This window comes from Porites lutea, chromosome 9 (genome assembly GCF_958299795.1).
Source record: "Porites lutea chromosome 9, jaPorLute2.1, whole genome shotgun sequence".
In the NCBI taxonomy this organism is placed as follows: domain Eukaryota; kingdom Metazoa; phylum Cnidaria; class Anthozoa; order Scleractinia; family Poritidae; genus Porites; species Porites lutea.
In genome coordinates, this window is record NC_133209.1 from 31,465,819 (window position 1) to 31,479,908 (window position 14,090).

The 14,090-nt window shown below is 37.7% G+C and overlaps 1 protein-coding gene across 1 annotated transcript; it reads left to right on the forward strand.

Moving 5' to 3' along the window:
- Window positions 1–9,759: 9,759 nt before the first annotated feature.
- On the forward strand, window positions 9,760–12,190 carry LOC140948771 (diphthamide biosynthesis protein 3-like). Its single transcript, XM_073398038.1, has 3 exons — window positions 9,760–9,879; window positions 10,556–10,630; window positions 11,626–12,190. The coding sequence occupies exons 1-3, from the start codon at window positions 9,772–9,774 to the stop codon at window positions 11,683–11,685; spliced, it is 243 nt and encodes an 80-aa protein (XP_073254139.1). The 5' UTR covers window positions 9,760–9,771; the 3' UTR covers window positions 11,686–12,190.
- Window positions 12,191–14,090: the final 1,900 nt, after the last annotated feature.

A 14,090-nucleotide genomic window follows, 5' to 3' on the forward strand; every position in this document is an offset into this window, starting at 1 on the left:
GTCAAAAGTCTCTGAAAGACAGCCTTTAACGACAAATTGTTTAATTTAAAAAAAAAACATAGAGAGAAGAAGAGACCAGAAGAATTAAAGAACATGAAATCACAATAAAGAAAAAGAAATTAAAAAAGTATCTTTTGACGACTCTTTTGACACAACGGTGTTAAGACAATGCTTAGCAGTGTTGTGAAGTATTTGGAAAGTTATTTTTAAGACGGATTTATCTTAACTTTTGAGTTTAGTTTTTGTTTCATTAAGTCTTGTTTTTGTCCACGTACTGCTTTCCTGTTTTGATCTTTTGTTTTTACTTGTACTTGAAGTTATGCTTAGCTTGCGAATCTACTTATTGCCATATTAGGAATGTTACAGGTGGTCGTGTTTGTGGTGTTAGAGCTGACCTTCGTTCTTTGGTAATTATCAGCTGCGGCTGTGCGTAAGCTAATCTATTCCCTGACAAAAGCAAACCCGTTGCAGTGTTAGCGATAAGAAATGCAATAGAAACTCTCCCGGTCAGCTAACCCAAACACGTCCAGCTTTGGCTATTAAAACCGCTACTATACTTGAACAACGTGTTAATAGAGATGTAGGAGAAGTAGTGTAGTTGTAGAGTAAGCAGAAGTTGTAAGAAGATTAAGAAGTATAAAAGCAAGATGTAAATCAGATTCCTGGTAACTCACTCGCTACACGACGAGGTACCAGGAATCTGATTTACATCTTGCTTTTATACTTCTTAATCTTCTTACAACTTCTGCTTACTCTGCAACTACACTACTTCTCCTACATCTCTATTAACACGTTGTTCAAGTATAGTAGCGGTTTTAATAGCCAAAGCTGGACGTGTTTGGGTTAGCTGACCGGAAGAATTTCTATTGTATTTCTTATCGCTAACACTGCAACGGGTTTGCTATTGTCAGGGAATAGATTAGCTTACGCACAGCCGCAGCTGATAATTACCAAAGAACGAAGGTCAGCTCTAACACCACAAACACGACCACCTGTAACATTCCTAATATGGCAATAAGTAGATTCGCAAGCTAAGCATAACTTCAAGTACAAGTAAAAACAAAAGATCAAAACAGGAAAGCAGTACGTGGACAAAAACAAGACTTAATGAAACAAAAACTAAACTCAAAAGTTAAGATAAATCCGTCTTAAAAATAACTTTCAAAATACTTCACAACATTCCTCCCTCCTTAGAAAAAGCATCGTCCTCGATGCAAAAGGACGTAATACATACAGCTATTTTGAGAAAGGTTGTCGGAAAATATGTGCGCGCGACAATCCCGAAAGGTAATATGGGATATGATCAATATACTGTTCCTGGCACTGCAGCTGTCTAACCTACTTTTGTTGCTTTCCTTTAGCACTCGCAAACGTTTGTCCATGGTCTCTCGTGTCATTCTTTAAAATTCCTTTGAAAACCAGCAAACTGAAAACCACCTACAATACCTTACGGGATTGTCGCGTGCACTTTTTCCGACAACCTTTCTCCAAATAGCTGTATAAATGGGAAATAACTGCGTTAAATATCAAAACAAAACTATCACACTACACAATATTAATTAAAACAAGATCAACTGTTCAATGTCAATAGTTCAGTGTTCAATTCATTGTTCTTGAATCTTGAGACTTGAAAACTTGAGCTAAATAAATTGATGAGAGTGTTCTTGTGAAGGACTTGACTAGAGAACCACTTGAAAACGTTGAGAATTAATTAACAGCATAAATCATCCTGTAGTAGCATACAAGACGGTTGTTACAAACGCCATTTCAACTTGAATGTAGCGGGTAACGCAGGCGGATCTTGTTTGTAAATGTTATGAAACACAGCTCCAAATGAAGCGAACTCATCTGATGAAGACACAAAGTACTAACCAGTGATAAGTATCAACAAGCACAGTTCTGCTTAACCGTAACAAAGAAGGGGTCAAACTCGACCAAACAGAGTAGCGCATGCCATGCGGAGTGATCAAATTGTGTTTAGACTTCTTGGAGACAAACAATCGAGTAATGCTCAGATCCATTTCAGTAGTTCAAAAGCGACGAACATTCACCGACAAGCCATCGAAGAACAACAGAAGAATCGGTGATTGTATACATGAGGAAATACCAATGCAAGCAACTTTACAAAATAACTATTACAAAGCACGTAATATATCTAATTATCTAATTTCCGACGTCTAAGGTTATAATAACTATATTACACGAACAACTTAATCAAAATAGCCAGAGAAACAAAACACAATAGATCAAAAGATTTTAAAAGACATTAGATGCAATAATTTCATGTGTGCATAACTTGATACTGACTATTGAACAACTACTCAACTTGCTTAATGAAGAACTTAATAACTGTGTTTATAATAACATTTCAGACACTAATGGAAAACTGACTAATAACAGATGGTGAACTTCTGACTTCAAAAACTTATCAAATTCATGATATTGTAAACAATTCATACAAGATTATAGATAGACTAGAAAAACGGAGAGAAGGCGTTCATAAATTCATGGAAAAGAATATCTTGTGGAATACCGAACTCAATTCATGGGTAAGAGAAAATCAAAGAAATATAAGCCAAGCAGCAAGGCAGAGTACAAAAACTAAAATTATTTTTGTGATTGAAGATAATTATCAATGAGACGTCTATCCAAAATATGGTGTTCCGGTTCCCACGTTGATTGGCTCCTAGGAAAGAACAGCCACTTCACCAAGTACTCGACCTTTCCATTTCTCTTTCGATGTTTTAGAATTTTTTCTGCACTAAACACAGTTTCATTGTCGATAACAATTGCTTCCGGAGTTGATTCTTTTGCATTTTGAAGTCGATTCTTTGTCTTTTCGCGGTATAATTCCTTGTTTGACTCTTTCTGTTTTTGTGGCGTCTCAATACAAACTGGATTTAAGTCAGTGTCTTTAGGATTCGGTTCAGCAGAAATTGGCTCAAAACAATCTTTTGGAATATCAGATTCAATAATGTACGGCTCGGCAGGGTCATCAAAAGGCGGAGGGTCAATTGGTCTCAAATTAGGATCAACAAATGGCTTCATACGATTTGCGTGACACGAAAAAGCAACTTTTTTATTGGTGATCGTGCGCAACTTAAAATGAACCGGTGACAATTTCTCAACAATTCTGTATGGACCCAACCAATTATGCATTAACTTTTTGGATAACCCTTTTCTAGTCCTCGGGGTATAAACCCAAACACGCTGTCCAACTTCAAAAAGAGGTTCTTTTGTCTTTTGATCGTAATAATCCTTCATTTTTTGTTGTGCACGTTGTAAATTTTCTCTCGCTAAATTTTGAGCCAATTCGACTTTTTCGACAATACGTTTTCGATAGTCAAGGACCGAAGTACTCAAATCATCAGCCGCAGGAGGCAAATACTTAACGTCAATTGGCAAGCGTGGCTCTCGCCCATAAAGAACGTAAAAAGGAGAATCCCCAATTGCATCTAAAACAGAAGTCCTATGCGCAAACAAAATAAGCGGTATGAACTCGTCCCAATCTTTCTGGTTTTTGGAAACGTACATTGACAAAGACTGACACAAGGTAGAATTAAACCTTTCTACAAGACCATCGGTCTGTGGGTGATAACTAGAAGTATTGACCTTTTGAATTTGAAATATCTTACAAACTTCTGCAACGACCCTAGATAAAAAGTTGGTTCCCCTGTCAGAGAGCAACACACGTGGTGCCTCATGTCTAGAAATAATTTCATCGATCAAAAGACGTGCAATAACAGTTGCTTCGACACTAGGTACTGGGAAAGCTTCAACCCAACGAGTTAAATAATCACTAAAAACTACAATATACCTACTGCCTTTACTAGAAGGTGGAAAAGGACCTAAAACATCAACAGCCACTCTGTCAAACGCACCCTCAACTGGAATCGGAAGTAAAGGTGCCTTTTTCGAATTTCGTGGAGACTTCCTCATTGAACACTCAACGCAAGACTTAACCCAATGTTCTACATCTTTAAACATACCTTTCCACCAGTATCTTTGCTTAAGCTTACTAAAAGTTTTGTTCAACCCAAAATGAGCACCGGCAATATGATCATGTACATTAGAGAGAATTTCAAAACGTAATGCAGCTGGGACAACAAGCTGAGAAAAAGATTCACGAGCATTACGCCTTCGATTAAAATCAATGTGGTAAAGCAAACCATCTTGACCAATATAAAAATTATCGCTTGTGAGTAAAATCTTGCGTGCATCTTTATCGTTAGTAGGTAGGATATCATTCTCTAGAAAATCAATCATTACAGCTAATTCAGGATCTCTTCTTTGCATTTCTTGAGCGTGAGGCGTTTGAGGGCCTTCTTTACTGAGCGAACTCATTGTACAAGAATCATACGGACGTCTAGACAAACAATCAGCATTACCATGGATTCTACCAGGGCGATGAACTATATTAAAGTCATATTGTTGCAAAAGTAAGGCCCATCTCGCAAGACGACCAGAAGCATCTTTAACATTCATTAACCAACGAAGAGAACTATGATCAGTAACAACAGTAAACTTATGATTGTGTAAATAAGGCTGAAATTTCTTAATACCCTCAACTAATGCGAGAGCTTCTTTTTCTGTGGTACTATAATTTTGCTCTGCCTGATTCAAACCACGACCATTGTACGCAATGACGACTTCTTTTCCATTTTGAATTTGTGCCAAGGTAAAACCAATACCAGTGGAGCTAGCATCAACAAATAGCAAAAATGGTTCCCGAAAATTAGGATACGCCAAAATGGGTGCAGAAACTAAGGCACGCTTAAGCTTGTCAAAAGCCTCAGCACAAGCTACAGTCCAATCAAAAGGAACGTTCTTCTTTGTCAAAGCATTCAAAGGGTTGGCAATATGTGAAAAACCTCTTACAAAACGTCTGTAATAATTCGCAAGGCCTAAGAAACTTCTCAGTTCCTTCAGATTTGTGGGGGTGGGGTATTCCTGAACCACCCTTACTTTGTCTGGGTTGGGACTAATGCCTTCTGGCGTAACTACGTGACCAAGATACTCTACTCTTTGCTTAACGAAACTGCATTTCTTTGGATTCAACTTAACATTGGCGTCACGCAACCTTCTAAAAACTTCCTCCAAATGGTCTAAATGCTCATCTACAGACTTAGAGAAAATGGCAATAAGTAGATTCGCAAGCTAAGCATAACTTCAAGTACAAGTAAAAACAAAAGATCAAAACAGGAAAGCAGTACGTGGACAAAAACAAGACTTAATGAAACAAAAAAGTAAAATTGAATTAATTTATAGTTGCATTTATAGTTAGATTACACTGCATATGGTAAATACGCTGCAAATAGTAAATAATTAATAAAAGAACCTTGTAAAAGCCCATAAGGGATTCTTATTCCCCATATTGGAAAAATTATATATCTGTTCAAAATAATAAATTTGATGTTGTTGGTGTTAATCATACATTTTTTTTTTATCCCGCATTATTTTAGTTCCGTCGCATGTGATGATAGGATCGACGTTTTCCCCGGAAACAATCTTCAGACATTCTATGCGTCTGAAGGCCCTGAAGTAGACGGATAGAATCAGCGAAAGATTCCGGCAATTCTACTTTTTTACGTACATTGAGGCCAACTCTGCTAGTTAAAATCAGCAGGAAAAGTAAGTTTCTGCATTCATTTTCCGTAGAACAAAATGAAAAATTGTTACCTTTTTTGTCGTTTAGGTCAAAAGTTAAGAAAAGGTACCTTTGTTTTGAAAAAAAAATTCAGGTATTTTTAGCTTTCGAGTGAATGATATTTTGACGTCAATATTGTCCGCTCTTCATCCATTTCTCACTTTGCCAAACGATGTTTTAAAGCTCAAAAGAGGTACCTTTTCTTCGGTTTCAAGCGATCTTAAAAGGGCGCAAAAAGGTACCTTATTTTTTTGCAGTTCGAAGCGATGTTCTCAAAAGCGCGAAAATGGTACATTTGAAGTCTTAATATATAGTGTTTTCAGGCTTTTAGAAAGCTATTGAAAATCCTAGTAATGGACAGAAGTCAACCGTTGGCACCTCTTGAGCTTCAGTGAACGTAACGAAGCACAGACTGTTTTTAGGGGACTAAGTGATGCTCTTAAAATTGAAATGGTCTACAAAAGGGAAATCAGCAGTGTAAAAAAAATTTAACTTGCGTCTTTAAGCCAAGATCAAAAGCGAGAAACTAGAAGAAATCCTAAAATACTGGCCACCAGCCCAATGGATGGCATGGCTCCTGAAAATGTAACAACTTCTGGTACTTTAAAACTAGATGCAAGAAGTGGATGTCAGCAAGTGCATTTTTAAGCGTGGAGCAAATACTTTAACCTGAAAGAAGTCCTACATGAAAAGTCAAACTATTTTAATTTACAAAAAAATCTACCTCGATCTACGACAAAAAGCAGAGGTGTTCATTTTGCATTTTTTTTTTCATTAAGTTTAAACCTAGCGGGTTCCGAGCGGATCATTTTAATAACTTTCTTCTTTCGGGGGTGATGTTTTTCACTCCAGAAAGGTTATTAGAGGTTTCAGTCCTGGGGTTATTTTTGTTTGCTATGATGTAAACTAAATAATTTAACTTCAGGTGCTTTTTGAGCTACAGGCCGAAGTAAAGCCATCAACAGTAAAAACTGCCACCATACACCTATGACACCCCCTAACTAAACACGAAAGTAAGCCTGAACAGCTTTCTTCTTCTTAGACTTTTGTACTGCATGCCAGCAATTTTTTCGAGAACTTTGGTAGAATTTCCCGGAAAATTTTTTCTCTTTTTTTCAGAGAAAATGAAAATTAGAAATTTTCAAATAGAAAATAAACTCTCAAAATTCGAAATGAAAAAGATTCAAATACCCTTGTTTAGACAATTGTCTTTTAGCATACATTGTTGTTATAACACTTATACGTATCATCTTTGCATCATCGCTCCCTTTAGTGAATTCAGTTTTAGGGTGAGCATGTTATTCGAAATAATGGAGCATTAATGTAAAGCATTTAAACGAGGAAACAAAAAAGTATTTTAAACGCACAAGAGCCTGGACCGGCTTCTCTTCAGGTTACTTATAACTGACACCTGTCATTCATTGATAGCCACCGAACCAGTGACAATGCTTTCAACTTCCTGACTCCGACACTGATCAAGATGGCTCACAGATCAAGCACGGGGAATAGATTTTAAAACTGCGACCCAGGAGCGACCTGACACTGTTACAAAGTCAAGCTCAGCAATATCGTTTTCAAACTTGGCCAACAAACAGGGAATATTTATCTCTTGACTAGTGGATCGGTAAATTCAAACAAAAAAATTCTAGCCTGAGTATCAGGCGTTTCTGGGGAAAAGGGGAAAGATGGAAGCGAAAAAGGGAGAGAGGTGAAGGAGAGAAACGCCTGACACAGATGCTTTTACCGGAGCCTTCCACCCCGACACAGCATGATTCGATACCATCCAATCAAAATCACTTCCGGTCATTGGGTTGTCAGCTTCACGTGTCAAAAAGCTCGCCTAAAATAAATCTCACTCAACGGTTTGGCCGAGCTCCGGTGCTTGTGTTACTACGATTTCGTTTTTTTTAAAACCTCCAATGAGGAGTTTTTGAATACTTGTAATGTAAAACATTACAGGAATTATAACATGTCTTAAAAATTGTGTTAGTGTAAGATCGCCAACGCTCTCGTTCGTAAATAAACGTGCCCCAGAAAATTGTAAATTGCTTTTGTTTACAGAGTTACATCAGGCGCTTGTCTGGCAGCTAAAAAGCTGATGTTATCCCTCGTATCCTCGGGCGGTGGAAAGGAGCTGCAAGAATAAATAGGAAGGTGCGGTGGTGAAACACCTATGCCTAGAAATTATCAAGCAGCAGCAAATTCCACCACTTCACGGAGAGCTCGTGAAAGCTGTTACAAGTTTTAAAAAAGTGAGAGCCTATAGCAAAGGTCAATCCCGTTGGCGAAATATGATGGCGCCCGCTTGAGCTTAAGACATTTCAAAAGTGAGAGAATTTTGGAAGAGGAAGCGAACGAATTCCAATCACGTACGCTATCGTAACCGCCACAAGCAAAGTCAAGCTTTTTAAAAGCATTGGTGCTGTCGGCTATCTCAATACATGGCTACCTCGCTCTATTTTCAGTTACAGTAACAATCCCCTTTTAACGGCAGGATGTTGTAAATCAGAACTTAGATATCTGAAACACTGATATCGTCGTCTTTGTCCCGGTCTTTTGAAACCAATACTCAGACATAGTTTCGGCAGAAGCTGGTATATGAGGCTTTTCCTTCCCTGCCAGCAGAGGTCTCTCACGGCGAGGCAAAAATGAGAGAAAGGAGAGAGACTCTCTCCTTTCTCTCATTTTTGCCTCGCCGTGAGAGACCTCTGCTAGCAGGGAAGGCTTTTCCATACTCCGAGTACATCTTTCCTTTAAACTACGAGGCCTTGAAAACACAATTCTTGCTCGGATTTTATTTTTATTCCAGGAAAGAACTTGAGAGCGCCCTCCCGTTTTGAATTCCTCTCTGCGTCCCCTCTGTCCATAAAAGTATCACATACCAGTAACATGAAATCAAAACATCTATGAAAAATGTCAATTGCTTCTTGCCGATCGCTCTTGCGGTCGGTGACGTCAGGGGGTATTGTGTGTTATCCAATCACTGCCACATCCAGATTTTGGATGTGTCACACGGTTTGCTGGGCAGTTGTGTCAGGCCTTCCTTTCTCTTCTCCCCCTCCCCCTCCCCCATCTAAAATCTCCTCTCCCCTAGCCCCTTAGGAAGGCCTGATACTCAGGCTAAAAAAATTCATAAAATGGCACCAAACGGTTGACATCTGTCAATCAGTAGGATTTTAAATGGCTTCCCATGGCTAGAAAAAACTATTTTATATTTTTGGAGACTTTGAAGGTACCTTTTTCTAGCCTGTTCCAGGCTCCGAGATAGTGGTGGAAAGTCGTTCAGTAAAAAGAAATGCCAAGACGTGCACGTCTTATTTTCGCTTTGCTCGTTTTAATATGTTCCCGCTATACTATCTGAGAGCCTGGCACAGGCTAACCTTTTTCGTGCTTGTGAGAACATCACTTCCAACTGCAAAAAAGGTATCTTTTTGCGCCTTTCATGAGATTGCTTGAAACCGAAGAAAGGGTACCTCTTTCGCGCTTTAAAACATCGTTTGGTAAAGTGAGAAATGGATGAAGAGCGGACAATAATGACGTCAGAATATCATTCACTCGAAAGCTGAAAATACCTGACTTCTTTTTCACAAAAAGGTACCTTTCCTTATATTAACTTTTATCCCAGACCGCAAGCATAGAGAAAAAAGGTAACAATTTTGCATTTTGTTCTAAGAAAAATGAATGTAGAAACTTAGTTTTTCTGCTGTTTTTAACTAGCAGAGTTCAGTGACCTTTTTGTAAAAATGTAGAATTGCCGGAATATCTTTCACTGATTGGACAGAACGTGTCAGGACGATCTAAACTCACTCATTCAAACGAAAACTGAGCCAGACATCGAACTTTTCATGAACTTAACTCACCAAGTTTGGTTCGTCTCATGAAAAGTTCGACGTTTGGCCTAGGCCTTGGCTTAGCTGACAGTAGAAATTTTGACTAATTTTTAACCATCGAATAAAATCCATCCCAGCCATCCCCACCCTTAAAGTTACTGCAAACTTACTACAAACTTACTACAAACACGTTTAATGCAAATTTTTTCATTGGTACCCAATCCCTTCAAATAAGGGCAGGCTGCTCAGCACTGTTGCGCCTTTAACATTTCTACTGAAAATTTCAGAGCAGCCATGGCCGTATTCCACGACGAAGTAGAAATCGAGGACTTTGAATACGACGAGGAGTCTGAGACATATTTCTATCCTTGCCCATGTGGCGATCAGTTTCAGATCACAAAGGTAAAAGTTAATTACTATTTCTTAATGCTATATCTTAAATTAAAAGGTCTTTTAATAAGACTGCATCCACCAAGAAATTGAGTAATTTTAATTTTCAGTGGACAAAAACCTTGTTCCATAGTAATTTAAAGAATATTGTATTCTTTTTTACATTTTCAAGGGTTAGAGATTTAATTAGTTATCTGTAATAACACCAAAGAAAATTTCTTATGGGAGCCCGAGAAAGTGAATGTAAAATTTCACAAGAATTGTGAAAACACAGGTAAAATTCTGAAAATTTCACGTGCAAGCAGTCATTTTGTGAAATTTGACATTAATTTTCTCGGGCCCCCATAAGAAATTATCTTTTGTGTTACTACACACAACTAGTTTCTTCTATAGTCCCTTGAAAAATGTAAAAAATAATGCAATATGCTTTAAATTATTCTGGTACAAGGTTTTTGTCCACTGAAAATTAATATTACTAATTTCCTGATGGATTCTGTGTTAAAAGAATTAAAAGACTGCAGACTACAGAATTAGCTCTGTCTGTGATTGAGCCATATTGGGCTACCTTTTGTAAACCTTGCTTATGCTTTTAGTACAAAGATTGAACTGATATTAAACCCTTTCTCCTGTATTGGTAACTAATGTAATCTTTTAAACCACACTAAAATCACTGTCGTTATCGTTTTAGGAGGAATTGGAAAACGGGGAGGATGTAGCTCGGTGCCCAAGTTGCTCCTTAATTGTGCGAGTCATCTATGATATGGTTAGTTGTTTGCCTTGTTTGAGTCAATAGCCTCATGGGCTATTGACTCAGAGCCCATTCGGGCTCAAGAAGTAATTGTTGAATATACCTTAACATGAGTCAGCTGGGTGTAAGGTGATATGTCAACCGACAGATTGTCTGCACTTCACTTGCATATCGAAGGATATGACGACTGATAGTGTCTGATAATCAGTCGAAATATCACTCGACAGGCCATCAACATTCGGTTGATACTATATTGATATAGCATGCATTTTCTTCTTCTAGAGTTTTATTTGCTGTCTACTCAATTTTTTGTTATTTCTGTTGCCAAGGCAGCAGTTTTGAAGGGACTTTGACCTGTGGCAAATGTCTGCCTATCTTGCGTAGCAATTCTTAAAGAACTTAAGTCCTTGCGAGTAATTTGTTCAAACACTCCACTTGCCACAAAGGTGGCATTGCTTGCAAATGAGGAATATGGTAGCAGTATTGACCGTGTGTTGACCAGCATACTGACCAAGAAAAGACCATGTATTGGCCAATATGTTGTATGTGTATTAGCCAACATTACAGCTGATACACGGCTGACACATGGGTTGATATGTGGGCTCTGCCTATTGGACAAGTGTAAGTCAATATGTCGGTGCAGAAGCTGCAGAAGTGTTTATCAGAGTCGAAGGTAATGACTTTTGCGCTGGTTTTCAAAACTTCATTGCTAGTGTCATCAACAATCCTATTCAAGACTACTGGTATTGTCATGGGGATTATCATATTTTTTCTCACTTACTGCACATGTATTATATGATTAGATGTTTGCAACCAATGAAGACAGTTTTAAGCTATATTCTATCAAAACTCCTTGACAAGGAGACTAATAGGAGTTGATTGACCATGATTAATCAAGTTCTAGATAATAATAATAATAATCACATTGCAGACAATTTGCACACCTATTGCAGCAATTTAAAGTCTCTACAACTTATTTTAAATAACTGCTTAATATATTTTTCATCTAGGAGGATTTTATGGTGGCAGAAGAAGTTGTAGCACCACCACCAGTGATGGAAAAAGCTTGAACAAACATTGAGTGGCCATATTGTCACCATGGTGGTATTCTGTGTCAGTGATCGTAGGAAGCATCAATCCAGAGCGCAACTAGCAGGGATTTAATGTGGAACAACAGAATTTATTAGAACTCTGCAACAGGTTAAAATCAAGCTTCGGCAAACTTTGAGTTGCCTTATTGTCACCACATTGGCGTTTAGTCTCCTTGACTGTAGGGAGCATCAATCCTTGTAAAATCAAGTACGAAAGTTATGGAACAACTGAGTTGTAACTGCAACTTTTAAATACCAAGCTTAAGGCAAAAGTTGAGTTGCCATTATGTTTTCATGTTGGCATTCTGTATCAGTGCCCATGATGAGTATCAATCCAGAGCACATCGAGCAGGGATGTTGTGGAACATCAGAGTCACAACTCTGCAACTGTTAAATATCCAAACATTGATTTACCATAATGTCACCATGTTGGCATTCCATATCAGTGCCCTGGGAAGCACCAATCCAGAGCACAGTAAGAAGGGCAGTTATGGACCCATGGTGTCACAACTCTGCATGTTAGATAAAATAATTCTGTTATTTACCCTCGGCAGTATTTATAGCACTAATGCTAGTGGGGCCAAGCAAATATCTGAAACAAATAATTCCAGAGGCAAACCAGCTGGCTATTTACAAGCATAGCCGAGGATTTGAACTTGGGACTACTGTGAACAAATCCAGCTAGTGGTCAGAGCAGGGCTTGAACTCAGGGCCTCTGAATTGCAAGTCCAGCGCTCTAACCGCTCGGCCACGGTGCCTCCTCTTCTCATCATTTTTTTTTCTTTGACTGTCATTAAGTGGAAAACACTCTTCAATAGAGATTGAACAGTAGTACCGGCGTCAATTTAATAGTGTAGCTACTGTTTTAGAGTTTGAAAATAATAGCTACATTTGCAAATTGCACAACATGTCTTGGTTAAATTGCCATTTGGTCCCGATGGTGTTGTTCTAAGGAAAACTGAACTGTAGACTAAAATAAACAGGAAAAAAAATAGACACCTAAGTACATAATAGTATGAGTACTATGTAGGCGAACTTAACATGTGGTGAAGTAGTTCCTTACAGTAGTTCTATCACTTGTGCTTATAAAAGCACCATTTAATGGTGTACAGTCAAACTTTTCTCACCCTCTGGAAGCAGAAAAAAGTGTCTGCAACTGGAACTGGCCACCTATAGGAATGCTTTTTGTAAGAAGCTGGTTTAAAGAGGGTCTTGTCAAGGCAGCAGTAGAAATGTCTGCTTATGAGGGAGTCTGTTAATCCTTTTTTAATATTCCCAAGAGTTTACACCTACATCAATTTTTCCTAACAATATCCATATATATAATCAAGAGAGAGAATCTTATGAGAACTGATAAAAATAATGATCACCAAAAGAAAAAGGCTTTGATCGTACAGCGTATCAAAGTTTCTCAACTAATTCTGTTTGGAGATCACTTGAATTCTCTTGGAATTCTCTTGCCAAAAAGGTACCATTTAAATGGTCACACAATTGGTTTTTCGACTACATTAAATTTTACAAAAAATATACCGTTTTAAGTCCCCTTAAAAAGATGGCAAGTAAAATGGCTGAAACTTTCTCAAACATCCTCAAAGTTTGTTTATTAGATAACTTTGTTAAGAAAGTATTGCAAAAAAAAAAATACTCTTTTTGATAATTTAACAATCTTATAAGAGCAAAATTAATGAAACATTGTAATGAAATAATATTTACAATCATGATCTAAACTGTAAGCATGCATTCTTATATATGTACATTTATATTAAATTTTAGAGGATAATGACTATTAGTGTTAAACAAAATGTAGGCTTTTTCGTTTACAATAATATTTGTTTTTAAGTACAGGGTACAGTAGAACCTTGATAACTCGATCTCGGAGAGCTCGAATTCCCCACTAACTTGAACAAAATTTCTATTACTTCCCTTGATCAAACTTTTCACTGAAATTTACCCCAATAATTAGAATTCCCCACTAGCTCGAACTGTTTTTTGTTTTCCCTTAGAGTGCGAGTTACCAGGGTTCTACTGTATTTTCAAAATCTTTACTGCATATGTGTAATTTGTATGTTTGTAATGACTTCACATTAATTTTTAGAACCCTCCGAGGGCTAAAAAAAGTTATGTCCAGTCATCTGTGGTAACTAGATTTCCCTCTTCAACAAGTAACTTCTCATGTTCACTGGCTCAATAGTCAAGGACCAGACAAAAATCACAAAAATCAATGGTCTTCTAACTAAGGCCCCCAATTATATGGAGAAATTTTGTCATTTGCGTACCTAAGCTACTCTGGGGAAGCCAACTTTTCAATTTGATGCATTTCTAATGATACTTAACAAACTGTTTACACAAGAAACAAAAAGGGGCTCGGCTTTTTCAGTGGTAGG

Bases quoted from the DNA above. Each gene is read 5' to 3' on its own strand.
- LOC140948771 (XM_073398038.1), top strand. From the start codon at position 9,772: ATGGCCGTATTCCACGACGAAGTAGAAATCGAGGACTTTGAATACGAC. The intron at 9,880-10,555 runs GTAAAAGTTAAT...TTATCGTTTTAG, and splicing joins ATCAGTTTCAGATCACAAAG to GAGGAATTGGAAAACGGGGA. The intron at 10,631-11,625 runs GTTAGTTGTTTG...TTTTTCATCTAG, and splicing joins TGCGAGTCATCTATGATATG to GAGGATTTTATGGTGGCAGA.